Source organism: Podarcis vaucheri (assembly GCF_965113315.1).
Source record: "Podarcis vaucheri genome assembly, chromosome: 12".
Lineage (NCBI taxonomy): Eukaryota > Metazoa > Chordata > Lepidosauria > Squamata > Lacertidae > Podarcis > Podarcis vaucheri.
Window position 1 is genome coordinate 54,038,073 of NC_138750.1, and position 15,331 is coordinate 54,053,403.

Genomic DNA, 15,331 nt, shown 5'->3' on the forward strand with positions numbered 1-15,331 from the left:
CCCACCCCAACAGGATTCTGGTTTTCAAGGATTATCTCTTCAGTGGCTCCTATGACAGGACAGCACGGTGCTGGAGTGTGGATAAGGAGAAGCCAATCCAGGAGTTTCGAGGCCACCGGAACTGTGTTCTGACGTTGGCTCTTTACTCCTCCAAGGATGTCCTTGAGGATTCAGAAGAGGAAGAGTTGGAGGAGGAGAAATTGAGCAGGGGCTTCTTGGTGACAGGGAGCACAGACTGCACTGTCAAGGTCTGGTGGGTGTCCAGTGGGCGCTGCCACCAAACCTTGCTGGGACACACTGGGGCCGTCTTATGTCTTATACTTGATGCTCCAAACAGGGAGCTTTTTTCAGGCAGCACTGATTACACCATCCGGACTTGGAACATCGTGACTGGCGAGCAGCTGAGAGTGTTCAAAGAGCATCAAGGATCTGTCATTTGCCTAGAGGTAAGTGACTTGATATTGGCCTGGTTTGTACATAACACTAAACCATGGTTTGTTTAACCAAAGTGTCCTTTGTTTGAATGTCTGAACCCAGCCCAGCAGACTAACCACAGTTTATGGCAGTGTTTCCCAACCGGTGTTCCGCGGCACACTACTGTGCCGTGAGACATTGGCTGGTGTGCCGTGGGAGGGAGGCGGGCGAGTCGGGCGGTGAAAGGCGGCGGCGGCGAGGATCCGCCCGGCTCCGCGGTGGTGGTGCCGAGCGGCGGGGCAGCGCGTGCAAAAGGGAGGAGCGCGAGACAGCGGAGGAGGAGGAGGCCGGCATGTCCGGGCAGCAGCAGCAACAACAGCAGCAGCAACTCCCGGCGACGGCTCCTCAAGCCCCGCCGCCGCCCCCTCCTCCGCCCGCTATCGCCGCCACCACCACAACAGCCGCCGCCGCCTCAGTTGCCGCCGTCCCTCAGTCCCTCGCTCTGCTGCCTCCCGGCAAGGGGGAGGGAAAAAACTTTCACTTTCGTGCGTCCCTCCCGGCGTGACGCTGCGCGCTGACGTCACGGGGCGGGGCTTTAATGGTGGTGTGCCGCGAGATTTTTTTTCAGTAAACAGGTGTGCCGTTGCCCAAAAAAGTTTGGGAAACACTGGTTTATGGGTACAATCAGTGATGTGTTTTGTAGTTGGCTAACAAACCATAGATTGTTTGGTGGCACATTGGAATCTAGGTGTCTTGCTTAACCTTGGTTTGTTTGACCACAGCACCCCAAATGCATGCCAAAATACAGGCATGAGGCAAGAGCAGCTGGAAAATGAACCAAGCTTCGGAGAATGAACCATGGCTTCTTTGAATGTATGCAAGGTGACTCATGTACAAGCCATGGTTAAGGCTTAGCATTATGTGCGAATGTAGCCATTCACTAAGGCCAGTGTTGCTGCTTGGAGCAACTGGGCAACCAACTAGGGTAGCATTTGTTGGGAAGAGAAAACAGCAGAGGAAGCCAGTGTGGATAAAGGACTTCTATAGTAATAGAACTAATGTAAGAAATGGCCCAAGTAAAAGGTAAAGGTAAAGGGACCCCTGACAATTAAGTCCAGTCACAAACGACTCTGGGGTTGTGGCGCTCATCTCGCTTAACTTATCCCAGTGTCGTATACTTAAATAAGGTCTTTCCTGACATATTGCAATACATACATGGAGAGATTCAGGAAAAGTATAGCACCTGTCAGAGTGTGTCCACAAATGAGATGAACTGAAGAACTCCATGACAAAGAAAAGAAGTAGAATAGTCTTCTGCATCTGATTGGGATGGAGCACATCCCTGAGAACTGTGGTCAGAAGGAACTTCTGAGCAACTCTCTTCTAGATTTCTTTGGTCAGAAAGATACAGAAATAGCCTTGAACAGCTGCATATATGCGGAGCATGTCTGTCAACTACTCTGGGATTTTATTTTCCTTGCATTGAGGCGAGAGCTACATACTGTGTGTGTGTGTGTGTGTGTGTGTGAGAGAGAGAGAGAGAGAGAGAGACTAATTCTAGGAAGAACATAGGAAGTATCCTTATACAGACCCTTGGTCCATCTAGGTCAGTATACACTGACAGGTAGTGGCTCTCCAGGAATTCAGACAGCATTCTCTCCTGGCCTTCCCTGGAGATACCGGATATCGAACCTGAGACCTTCTGCATGCAAAGCAGCTGCTCTGTCACTGACCCATGACATTTGTGGTGCGGTAACCATTGAAAAAGGCAGCTGTGCAGGCATGGTACAATGTGGGGAGCTGTGAAAAGCCATGCAACCCTATGAAAAATATATTTGTATAATTGCAAGGGAAGGGACCACAGAAAGTTGGAGCGGGAGATAAATTATCACTGTAAACATGTTCTATCCACCACAAAGATCTCTTCAATGTTATGATTTGTAGACTAGTCGAGTGAGTAATGCTGGCCTTGGGCATAGAGAATGCAGGTTGAAATCCTGCTCAGCAATGACGTTCACTGAACAGCCTTGAGAAAGTTGCCAAGCTGGCTCACAAACACATGTCCATCACCACTCAGGGACTGCAGCACGAACGGGTGTTTTCTACATGTTGAGTTGTCACAAAACAAATGCTAAGGACAGAACCCAGTTACCTCATGTCAGCGGTGTTTTGCCTTTTAGTGGAATGAATCCACATGTTCAGCTGTGGCTCATCAGGTCATAGTGTTGAGAAGCGGAATAAGGCACGTGCCTTGGGTGTACTGCCCAAAAACTTCTGACACCTACCCCACAGGATTGTTGCAGAGGTTAACTGACGCCTTGATCTCATTGGAAGAATGTTATAAAAACGAATAAGCGTGAGGACTGTACCTGACTGCATGACTGCGTTTAACACAGGGCACTTTCAATGGATGGTTTAGCAAGGCATTGATCAGGAAGCAGCTGTTATTTGCCCCATGCAGTGGGATAACTACAAGATAGAGATAGATAATCTTGTCTTCTACACGTTGTTTTTGCGAACGCCTGTCCAGTAGTGGAAATGAGTAGGTGTCAATTTAAGCTTTCCAGGGTTGAGTCAGTCATGTGTGGACAGTGTTATCTGTGAGTCCATGAAACATGTTGATGTGAACATGGACAGGGATGAGTGAGAGGAGAAGCTGCACTGGCCTGCTGGAAATTAAATGGCTAAGCCTCTTCCTCCATGTTTTATGGGATGGCACGAAGCAAGTGAAATGGGATGAAAGCCATCCCATGTAGTATTGACAACACGACCTGAGAAATTTGTCAAATGAGTTTTCACCAAGTTCCTCCTTTCTTTGGGCTATGAAGATACTGCAAGCGCCACTGAACAAAGGGTTGCAAGCTCTGCTGGTGTGAAGCAGGGCTGCGGAACCTCTGGCCCTCCAGATGTTGTAGTGCAACTCCCATCATCCCTGATCACTGAGCATGCTGGCTGGGGCTGAATGGAGTGGGAGCCCAGCAAGCTCTGGAGGGCCAGAGATGCTTCCCATCCCTGGTGCAAAGGATGGACGCCTCCATGCTGTCTGCTTCTCTAGCTGTCCACACAGCAGAAGCGATTGCGGGGGACCTGCCTAGCCCGCTTCACGATGCAGCCTGCGAATGCCACAGAAGGCTAGAGCATCTGTCTTTTAGGAGCTCAGGCAGTTGCCACTCTGCAGACATTCCCCAAGAGGTACGAGCGCAGTTGTACTCCTTGTTTTCCGTGATCTGCTGTGCTTTTCTCCAACAGCCGCTCTGTTGGGAAATTAGCCAGAGTGAACAAAGCCTTTTCCAATGCCAGCCAAGAAAAACACAGCAACAAAGACATTTGCTGCTTCTTCAAGCCACAGGCAGATTATAATTGGGATTTGTGTCTCCCCAGCTATTTATTTTTTTTAAAAAAATCAGGCATTGTTGGGGTTTGGATAAGTTTGGAAGAAACCTATGGTGGAAAGGGCTCTTTCCCGCTTCTCCCTTCCCTTGCTAATCATGGGAAATTAATCTCTGCTCTTGTCGATGAAAGGCATGCCTGTCTTTCTAATGAAAGAAATTAAAAGCACGTTTCGCAGAGATTGGCCACTTTATTTTATCTTGACATAAATGAAGCAAAAATCGTGTATAGGCTTTCCTGTAACACACTTGGTATGTGCCTCACGATATAGGATACCTTAAGCCCTACGGCTGCAGTTGTTTTTCCATTCCATTAGCCAAATGACTGTTGTGGGAGGTTGCATGAAATGTTTCTTTTATTTAAAATAATGGATCTCTTCTGGAAGCAAGCATTCCTTCAGGAGGAGGGGGAGGGGGAACCTGCACCAAACTGGAGTTTTCTGAACAAGAAAGTTTGCTGTTTTGTGGGTTTCTTGCCTATGTATGTTTTCTGTAGAGGAAAATAGATGAAAATAAGAATTGGTGGGAGACATTGGCTTTGGTAATGGAGTGTGCAGCTTCTCAGAGGGCTCATCCAGACTTCCTTTTGTGCCACTTTTCTAGGAACACGTCTGCTCTTTAAAGCTATGTGTTGGAGCACTTTTTTGTTTGGCCGGGTGCTTTTCCCCATGAAAACTTCTGCATTTTTACTTCTGCATTGGAGAAAACAGCATTCTGCAGAAAACTCGAATTGCTGTTTGTTCAGATTCAGCGTTAAAAAGCGGTTTTTACTGAGGAAAGCGGGGGGGGGGGAGGTGCTCTGACACCACACTTTAAAACATGGATCTCTGCCTAGAAAGCACAGGGCAAAATGTTAAGTGTAGAGGAGCCCAGAGTTTTGTATCTGACCCTACATTTTAAAAAACTGCTTGCTATTAACCAAATACATATAGATTTGCTTGTTTATTATCCTGAATTGAATTGCCACCTCCAGTCTATGTTACCCAAGTCATTGTGTTAGTCATTCTAATCCACTGCCTTTTAAATTAGAAACATATACAAGGGATTCTTTGAACCTCCGTTTTCTGAGAAACAAATACAGTCATACCTTGGTTGACGAATGCCTTGCGACTCAAACGTTTTGGCTCCTGAACACCACAAAACCGGAAGTGAGTGTTACAGTTTGCAAATGTTCTTTGGAACCTGCATGTCCAACCTGGCTTCAATTGGTTGCAGGAGCTTCCTACAGCCAATCAGAAGCCGCACCTTGGTTTCCGAATGTTTTGGAAGTCAAACGGACTTCCAAAACGGATTCCATTTGACTTCTGAGGTACCACTGTGCAGTAATTACCTCTTCTACAGACTATTGGATGTAAAGCTCAGCAGAGGTGGCCCTCTAAGTAGGTCAACTGCTCTAAGAAGTTCAGGAAGTTATTGAATTTCCTCCCCACAGAGGTGCATCTAGCATATTCATTATGCTGAAATGCAACTCTTTACCCTGGCCTTTGCCATCTCTCTCTCACACACCCACACACCTCCCTTTCTTGTGAGTGTCACTTATTTTAAACTGTTTTTAATACTCTATTGTCGCATGCCACACCAGTCTCTGAATGGTGAGAGATTCCAGGGGTTCCAGGTGCTCACCCAGGAATTCGTGTTTCCTTTTGGGAATGAGGCACATGGAGACTGTGGGGTCTTCATGATACGTGGTTTATTTACAGATATATGCAAAGGGATGGAGCTTCACTAGCTTTAAAGGATCTGCTCCTAATTATACTAGCAGAGTGAGAGCTATTTCATCTGTTCCTCTTTGACATCTCAAAGCCATTTGGAGGCCCACTGGGAGCCCTGGCTGTGTGCAGAACATAAGATCAGAGGTCTGTGTTAGAGCTCCAAAAGCTGTGCTGCTTTCTACATTGCAATCATATCATTGAATTGTGTCATCATTTTTCTTTTTGCAGGGGGAAGGTAGCGCTGAAAATGACCATGACTCCGAACAATGCTCCCTCGTGAAAGTGATCTTTCCTCTCTTTCCCCTCTTAGCTTGTGAATCGGCGCTTGTATTCAGGGAGTGCAGACAGGACGGTGAAATGCTGGTTGGCCGATACAGGGGAGCGAGTCCGGACATTCAAGGCTCACAAGCACAGCGTCAGCACTTTGAAATACCATGCTGGAATATGTAAGTTCCAACAAACCCTCCCAATTGCCTTTTCTCATCTTGTCCACTGGCAACAGATATGTTAGTCCAGGAACGACCACCTTCTGTGTATTCTCCTTATAGCAGAAATTTGCCACAACTATCCAAGTCCTGATGGTATGAAGGAGACAATCACCCCCATGTTATTCTCCTTCTTTTGTTAAGTAAGCCAACAACACAGAGCTAGGCAGAGGCTCATGTAGAGTTTTAGCTCCTTATAAAAAGGGTGTCACACATCTTGTTTCAGATTTTGAATTTTCTTTCCTCTCATCCCTGATGCCATTTTGCTCACCTGGCACACTTTGCTAGAGTTGAAGACACGCTTATATTTTTAGACCAGGCCTGTGAAATTGTTTTCGTGTATGTTGCAGAGCTTGTAATGGCACCGCTTAGCAACTTTGGTGATTAAGTGGTATATAAATAGTTGAAAGTAAGTAATAAGTAAATTGGCTGCAAACAATAAAAATCTAACTGACAGATGTTGCAAGAAGTGAAAGCAGATGAATATTGATGAAATATCCTGTTAAGGATGAAGATTGTGAATGAGTGACATCTTTTCAAAAACTTAGTTGTGGTTATTGCTTTAAATCTCATTTTGGTGGCTTGCTATGGTCTCTGGTTAAACCAGTTTTCCAGGCATTTGTGGACAAACTATACTGCAGAAAAACCAAAGACCTCCTAGAACAGGAGTGAGGAATTTACAGCCTGTGGGCCAATCCTGGCCTGCTGGAGAGTCCAGTTTGGCTTACAAGGCGTTTTCACCCAAACCATGCCCAGCTGATGTCACGCTGATGGGTGAGTGATGTCAGCTGATATACAAGGGCAGGTATTTGATTGAGTTTACGTATATGTCACTTTTCCACAACAAGCTGTGCCCAAAGTGGCTTGCAGCAAACATTCAAAGCATTAAAAGTACAAATATACAAAATATAGTATATGTCAGTAAATTCAAAATAACAATAATCTGTAGTTTAGGAAACACATAATAAACTCAACATTACAAAGAAAAAAACAATCTAGGCTTAAGTACATAAATACAAATATAATTTTCCATTGGCTGCACCCCCTGTTCCCCACAGGGTTGGGGCTGTGCACCCAAAGTAGCAGGATGTAACCCCTTTTCTCATCACCTGATGAGGTTGCTCATTAGGTGAAGGGAACACACTGGCAAAGCACCCCCCGCCCCCGTCAACTTTGACAGGTAGGCAGGACCACCCAGATATCAGTAGCCTGATGCCATTATGACATCAGATGATTGACAGATGGGTCAGCCCAGCCAGCTGTCATATTTCCATGGGGGTGTGGGGAGATAAGGATCTGGCATGTCAGGCTAAAAGGACTCCCTACCCTGTCGTAGAAGCATGTAGGTTTTGGCATGAACTCCCTGGAATGGATCCATGTAGCCCAGAGTTCTGGCCTGCAGAGAGGGGACTCTGTAACTTGTAGGCTTGAATCCCTTTCAGCTGCATGGTAGGTAATGAGCATACTGGGTTGCGGCGGCGAGGAATTACGCTAGCAGCTAACTTCCTCCTCATTCTCCCACTGCCCATGGTCCAGGTGGCTTCATTCCAATGGAGCTTTCATCAGAGGTGTGCCTGGCAGATTATGCCCTTGGCATTAGCTGCTACCACTTAAAAGCCAAGTGTTAAATTGGGGCTCTTCCCCTGCTGGCAGTACCCTACCTTGCTAGCCCAAAAGATTAAGCTGCATAGCCACACTGCAAATTATATTATGCTCCCCCCCCCACGTTCAGTTGAACATTGAGGGTACTTTAAGGTAATTTTGGGCTGCAAGTGCAGAGGTATTCTGAGCTGGGTCTTTCTTTATTTTTTGCCCCCTGAGCATCCTTGCTCTTGGTAGAAAAGCAGAACAGTCCGTTGTTCATCCAGAGATAGTCACACTCTCCCCTTCTGTAGCAGCAGACCAAGGCCTTTGCGTTTAAGGAATAAATGCTTCCAGATGGCACAAAATCATCCTGGCAGTTGGCAAACTTGGACTGTTCTCCCGATCTCTGTTTAAAAAAAACCCACCCAACAACGTAGTAATTGGATGTAAAGTAATAAATGTTCTCAGAGGGCGTTACTGGCTTTGCATGCCTTTTCTCTACATATACCCAATCTGATACCCCTTTCAGACTTTATTCATGCTGACACAACCCCAGTTGCATATTGGATGTGCAGCAAGCATACAGCTGAAGTGGCACGATTTGTGCTGAAAACAGTTGCGGTTGTTTTTTGATGCCCATTCTGCATCAACAGGTTTCCTTCCCTCTTAGCCTGGACATGCTAGAACTGAAAGTGTAGAGAGGATGTTTGCCTACCTGAAGTAATCATACCAGAAAGCATCCTTGGCAACTAAAGCTAAGAGTCTACCCTTTGCAGCCTGAGCTGCAAAAAAGCTGCTGGCTCTAGAATGCTTTAGCAATGCATTCCTTCATGTCTTGTCATCCTAACACCATAGCCAGTCAGGAGCTCCCTTATTCTGAGCCCAAGCCCATGCACACGAACGCTCATACCAATAACATAGTTGGTCTCTAAGGTGCTACTGGAAGGAATTTTTTTTTTGTTTGTTTCGACTACGGCAGACCAACACGGCTACCTACCTGTAACAAGCTCAGTACTGTTTGCAGAGAGTGGCAGCAGCTCTCCAGGGTTTCAGGCAGGAGTCTGGAGATACCAGCCATCTAACCTGCAGGCAAAACATGCTCTTTGCCACTGAGCCATGGGCCTTGACCTCTTCAGATATGTTTTAGCTTTGAATACAGAAAACAGCAGCTTAAGGATGAATTGGACATTGCGTGTAATTCACTCCTAATGCCCTTCACTTCCCAATACATCTAACAGAGGCTGTGCCACTCTTTGCAACCCAGAACTGTTTGCCACCTAGACCCATTAATAAGAATTCATTGCTAGATGGGAGGAGAAAGATCCCATGTGAGTGCTGGGAGGAGCTATTACCTCTGTGGGTGGTAAAGGGCAAAGAATTACCTTTGAGGACTCTAAATTTGACAGGCATGGCACCCTTCGAAGGCCTTTTCTTGCTTTACAACATGTCTGGATTGTAAATGCAACCTTTGTTTGACTATGTTTATCACATGAACCCTGTGATTATGGGTTTCTATAGCAGGATACCTTTTCAAAGTAAAAAATGCCCTGGGTTAATTGAATGAAAAAGAATATTTAACACATTCCAAATAGAAATGCCCCTTTTTAGAAGACACTAAGATTAAAAATGACTTGCTCTGTTGTTCAAACAATTAATTAAAGAAAAGAAAATCTCATTCTGCTTGCTAAGTGATTCATTGTTTGTGTTACATCCTGTGGTATATTTGGTCTTCGTGCCTAACTGATAGAGAAGGAAATTACATGGCTATATAGGGTGTTTAGCTTTGATTTAATTTATAATTGATGTCATAAATTCTTATTGATGTCATAAATTTTAAGGCTTTTTTTTTTTTGCATGTTCCAGTTGTTTCCATCTTTGGTATTTGGTGGATGCTTATAAATTTTAAAAAATGTAAAGCTGAGGAGTGCCAAAATATATAAGATAGTTGGGTTCAGTTCCCCTCCTTGTGAATTTCACTAAGAGAATTGGAGAAAGTGCCTATCCAAGCTTACCTTGCAAGTTTGTTGTGAGGATAAAAAGCGAAAAAATACATTACGACTTCCCTTACATATATTATTATTTTACTGAGTGCTACATTCAGCCTCAGGGTGGATTATCAAATTAGAATTAGCTATCAAAAAATGTGAATTAGCTGAAAATAATTCCCAAAGGGTTGGCACATTTACCTTCTCTGTTCCACCCTTTCCCCTTATAAGACTGACTTTAGGCTACAACCCTGAACCGACTTATGAGGGAGTAAGTTCTGATGATTTCAATGACACTTACCTTGTGTAGTTTGAATCTTCGCTTTGTTGCCTGCTGAGTTGACCCTTTGTGTTGAAAATAGGAGAAAACAAACATTTTAATAGCAAACGAATAAAAAAAAAGTTATTCTGAAAAGGTCCCTCATCCTTGTTTTCATTGCAGTGTTTACAGGAAGCGGTGACGCCTGTGCCCGAGCTTTTAATACCAAGACCGGCATCCTGCAAAGAGTGTTCCGAGGTCACAAGCTGGTTATTAACTGCATCCAGGTGAGCCTCACAAAGAGCAGCTGCACAACACTTGGCTATAGCTCTGTGGGTCAGGAACGGTTTGGTGTCACTTCCTTTACAAGCACTTAAGGGTTCCTTCTGTTAGCTATTAATGGCAGGCTGGGCCATAGCTCACTTTTACAACACATGCTTTGGATGCTGAAGGCCCCAGGTTCAATCCCCAGCATTGAAAAGCCCCTTCCCGCTGGTCCAGACAAGGCTCAGGCAGATGGAACAATGGACTGACATTGTTACCTATACTCATCAATTGTTGTGCAATGATGGATGTGGTAGATTCTTAAGAAAAAGGCTCTACTGGAAAAAAATTGTTTCCTTGCTCATAGGGTCACCCTATGAAGTTGATTTGCTTAGACAGCTTTAAAATAAGTTCTAGACCCATCCATGGTGACTGGGTCCTAAGTTAATTCACAATATCCGGTCAAATGTTGCTTAGGCAACCTGGGGATTCAAGCCAGCCCCCGTAGACTTCATACCTGGCTGTTTGCTATAACCCGTCTGCAAGCTCTCAGTGAGCTAAGGCACATGCAAAAAAGCTCTTTCACCCATTCCTCCCCAGTAAACAGAAGTGGACTCTCTAGCAGAGCCCTCTCATAATTATGCACCCAACATGCCTGAGATGAAGGCCAAAAGCTTCCGTCAGAGTGAGCAGCGAGAGAGGCATTGGCTGTGCTCTTCTGTTATGCACTCACATTCGTGAGCCAAGATAGGCACATGGCAGTGAGCAGCTCCCTGGAAAAAACAACGCTCTATTGCTCTTTTGTGCTGCATGGAGTGGGATGAGTCAAGAGCCCTTTGTTTTTTGGATGGAGCCCGCAGGAAGTGGGAGCCAGGAGGTCAAGATAATGATGCCTCTTCAGGTTTCGTTACATTTGAAACACTTTGTTAAAAATTACTTAGGTGTTTAAGTATAAATAAAATTAGGATTGCATCTCCTGCCACTATCGGTTTGAAGCTGGGTTCACGCACTGGGTGTTGTGTCTGCTTCTGAGTGGTAGGCATTAGCAGGCCTCCTCTGCCAGACTTTGTTCCTTCTGTGCTTGCCACACTTTCTTCTTCTCATCATGCTGGAGGCAGCGTGAGGGGGAATAAAGGAGTACTTCCCGTTTTCTTTGTGTGCTCCCTTTGGTTGCACATGAACAGGTCCTGCCTCTGACAAAACTGTGGGTCTTTTTACCTGTCACATATCACAGAAGTGAGGAACCTTTGGTCCTCCAGATGTTGCTGATCCCCTGAAAAGCATATTTGGGGAGGCAGTGTGATGGTTGGGGTGTGTGTCAATTTTTGCCGAGGGCCACTGAAAAAAGGCGTTGAGGGCCACATACGGCCCTTGGGCCGCAAGCTGAACCACCATACAGTCATACCTTGGGTTACAGATGCTTCAGGTTGTGTTTTTTTGGGTTACAGACCTGCCAAAACCCGGAAGTACCGGAACTGGTTACTTCCGGGTTTCAGGGGCCGCGCATGTGCAGAAGCACTGAATCACAACCCGTGTGTGCGCAGATGCGCCGCTGTGGGTTGCATCCCGCATGGATCACATTCACATCCCGGGTGTCCGCTGTACAATGAAATAATAAAGGAGGCTGTTGCTTTACACCTTTGTAACCAGCCACCCCACCCACACCTGGGATTGGGCTCAGGCGGAAGGGAGAAAACCCTGCTCCACAAATGGGTTGTACAAAAAAAGGAACAGAGAAGCTGCTTCTTTGCTTCTGTGTGCTGTGTTGTGATTATGGTTAAGCTGCCCTTTTAAAATACGGCACTTTTGTTCCAGATTCACAACGAATTACTGTACACGGCCTCCCACGACGGCACGCTAAGGATCTGGGACATACGGCAGGTCAGCAAGCGGAGCAAGCGGCGCTGGAGGGAGAGGTCGATCCAGGGCAGGCGTTCTCAGAAGGGAAGCCTGTCTCGGCTCTTCAACAACAAAGTGGGCTGCATGGTGCACCAGGAAAACAGGGGGGAGCAGGAGGCCGTGGAGCTCGTGTGACGGCTGGGCTGGTGCGAGAGGACAGGAAGCACCCAGTCGACTACATAAGGGAACGCCTGAGCCAACTGACCTACCAAGCCAAATGCAGCCTGTAGCTCATTATACTGAGCAGGCCTATCAGGGGCTCAGATTCCATGTCCTGGCATTTCTGCCCACCTGCCATAATCAAGCACCTGGCTGGCCACAGCCTTGTATGTTGGGTGGGCTGCGTTCAGCAAGGTGGGTCACAAGCTGTGTGGGCACAATCCTGGCCTGATGCTGATGAAATGGCAACAAAAAAGCAGCAGGAAAGTGAACTATGACAGATACCTATTTCATGATGATGTATCTATTCTCGTGAACATATAGGAATGCCCGTTTTGTTGGCCTACTGCATCACACACCATTTGTCGCCCACAGAGATGTCTCATCCTGCACGCCGCAGGTGCAGATTTCTAAGCAACGGGGCCCACAGAGCCAGTACAACTTGGAGCCGCTCAGAAAGGGAGGGGGCAAGGAAGATTCAGGGGTGGAAGCCAGAGCTTTAACATGTCAGTCATAGGAGGTTAGGGAGCCTGATGTCATGTTTAGGTGGTGTGTCACAGAACAGGGGTGTATGGTAACTCCCCCCCCCCCATTTGCTTTGTGCCCAGACCTGGAAAGGTATTTAATGGTACATGCAGAAAAAAAGCAGTTGACGTGCGTTGGATGTGTACTTAATGCCTTGTTAACAACATATTCCCATTCCATAATTTAACACCAGGGGAAACTGCTTCTCTGGGTTTTGCAGCAGAGCCAGCTAAGCAGAGGACTGATTACTGATGTCTGTAATCCCTCGTTCTCCTCAGAACAGTTTTGCAATTATTTGCAAATGAATCATGCTAAATGGATGGGTAAGTTCATGAATGATATGGCACTTTTATAACCCCCCCCCACTCCCCATAGAGCATGATGCATATGCAAAGCATATTGATTCCAAGGTGGGATCACAGCCACCCACCAATCAGCACTTTGCACAGCTGCCTTTCCACTTGGGGAGCCAACACATTTCTACATCTGCACTAGGCCATGGCTTAGTTTAGTGTGATGTGCAGAAATTGCCATTGTGGTGAATTGTGAGCTTTTGCACTGGCCTCTCCAGGTGACCCTTAAACAAGAGTTTGATCTACAGATGAGCATATTCAGCTCCAGGCCACAAAAAGCCTCACTTACTGATTTGTTTTTCAAACGTCTGTTAAAAGCAAAAGGCTGGATTCTTAAAAGCAAAACTGGGTTTCAAGGCGAGAGGTTTCTGGCAACATTTGGGAACTGGAAAATGGTTGGGCTTGTCTTCACAAAGATACAGTTGGAGCAAATTGGTCTGGGTTCTATCAGGGTAAAATATGGAGTGTTTTTTGTAAGTGGGTGAGAGATACTTGTGATAATCTCCATGGGGACTGGTGATGGAATGAGGGTCTGACGTAAGCTCTTTCAGAAGTAAAGGTGTGTAGGTTCCTTGGTGGCAGAAGGAGCAGGGAGATACATCTCCTGTCCTTCACTGGAGAGGAACCCTTGCAGCAAAGATGTGTGTGTGTGAATGTGTGGAATATGGGCCCAGCAGAGTGACTTGGAAGCTGTCCTTGAGATGGGATGTGTGTGGGGTGGAGGCTGTGTGAGCTGCTTTTCTGTTCATGAAAGACAAAGGAAGTGGAGTCTAGCATGAGGCTTTGGAAGACCTCTGTTGCTTGTGTGGCTAAGCTTCTCCACCTGGGGAAGCAATCTCTTACCCTGGTTTTCTCTTTTCTCCCTCTGATGTTTGTTTAGATAACCACTGAGCCATAAATATGTAACTATGATGTTGTGGATTTTGTTGTAGCAGTGTTTAACTGAAACAAGTACTTTAATCACTTGTGTGTGGCTTTCTTTGTTGTGTAGCATACCGAGCCAGTGCCTGTGACAAAGCGGGGGGGGGGGGGAGGTAAATAAAAACTGTCATAGAGATAACACTTAATGTGTCCTCTCTTTTTTTGGACTGATTTTAATCACAGCAGGAGAAAGGCTTCCATATTCTACAGCATTGGTATCAAATGTAAGTTTAATACAAGAAATATAACTGGCATGGGGGAGAAAAGGAAAGCAGCAATTTTGTAAGTGCTGTACTGTATTCCTCTATCCCAGGGACCGGGAACCTCTGGCCTGTGGGGTAATCTTAGCCCACCAAGGCATCCAAGCTGGCCTATAAGACCATTTCCCTCTAACCATGCACACCTTCCCATCAGCTGACAACACTCATTATTATCATCCGATGGACTTAAATCCTGCATTGGCTGCATGCACCCGTTATCAGCAGGTAACAAACACATGCAGCCAAAGCAGTAGGAATTAACAACACTGCTCATCAGTCATGTAGGGTTAAATCCTGCTCATTTTGGCAGCATTCCAGCCAAACCCTTTAATGTTTCAGGAAAGGGTTTGCATGGAATCCCCTGCAAAAGCAGAGGGGGAAATCCTTCCTTTTAGCAACGACTTGCAAGGTGCTTTGAAACCCAACTTTGGGACTTCAAAGCACCTTGCACCTGATGTCATTGTGATGTGAGGTGGTTGACAGAAGGGCAGTCCCACCTTCTGTCAAATTTGGCCCGCAAGGCTGATCCTATACCTCTAAACAGCAAGTTATATTGCTAGAAAGCCAACTCAAGAAGGCACTGTTGGTGGGTGGGTCAGCAGGAATCACTGCTTTCCTCCCAAAGCCCATTCCTGGTGTAGTGACTTGAGAGAATGAGCTGTGAGGCTGCTGGTTCACATCTCTCACAGCCACAAATACACTACCTGGCCCTATTAGTTCAACCTCAGCCTCCTCATCTGCAATAACAACACTGGCCTACTTTACAGGTCTGGTGTAAGGATTACTGCAAATACAGTGGTACCCCGCAAGACGAACGCCTCGCAAGACGGAAAACCCGCTAGACGAAAGGGTTTTCCGTTTTGGAGGCGCTTCGCAAAACGAATTTCCCTATGGGCTTGCTTCGCAAGACGAAAGCCCATAGGGAAATCTCCGGGACAGCGGGGAAGCGCAGCGCGTCTTCCCCACTGTCCTCGGACCTCCTCCGAAGCCGGGCGGTGGGGCGGAGAGACCTCCTCCCGCCGCCAGCCTTCGGAAGCCTGCTCCAAAGCCTGGCGGTGGGGCGGAAAGACCTCCTCCCGCCGCCAGCCTTCGGAGCATCCTTCCGAAGGCAGGCGGCGGGAG

The 15,331-nt window shown here is 46.5% G+C and overlaps 1 protein-coding gene across 4 annotated transcripts in view; it reads left to right on the forward strand.

Moving 5' to 3' along the window:
- WDR86 (WD repeat domain 86) overlaps positions 1 to 14,090 on the forward strand; it is a 29,593-nt gene extending 15,503 nt beyond the window's left edge. For all 4 annotated transcript variants that reach the window (XM_082192555.1, XM_082192554.1, XM_082192556.1 and 1 more), the window contains 4 exons: positions 14 to 446; positions 5,826 to 5,961; positions 10,012 to 10,115; positions 11,908 to 14,090. In XM_082192555.1, coding sequence (XP_082048681.1) covers positions 14 to 446; positions 5,826 to 5,961; positions 10,012 to 10,115; positions 11,908 to 12,126 — 892 coding nt within the window. In that variant the 3' untranslated portion in view covers positions 12,127 to 14,090. The remainder of the gene's footprint in view (positions 1 to 13; positions 447 to 5,825; positions 5,962 to 10,011; positions 10,116 to 11,907) is intronic.
- The last annotated feature ends 1,241 nt before the right edge of the window (positions 14,091 to 15,331 follow it).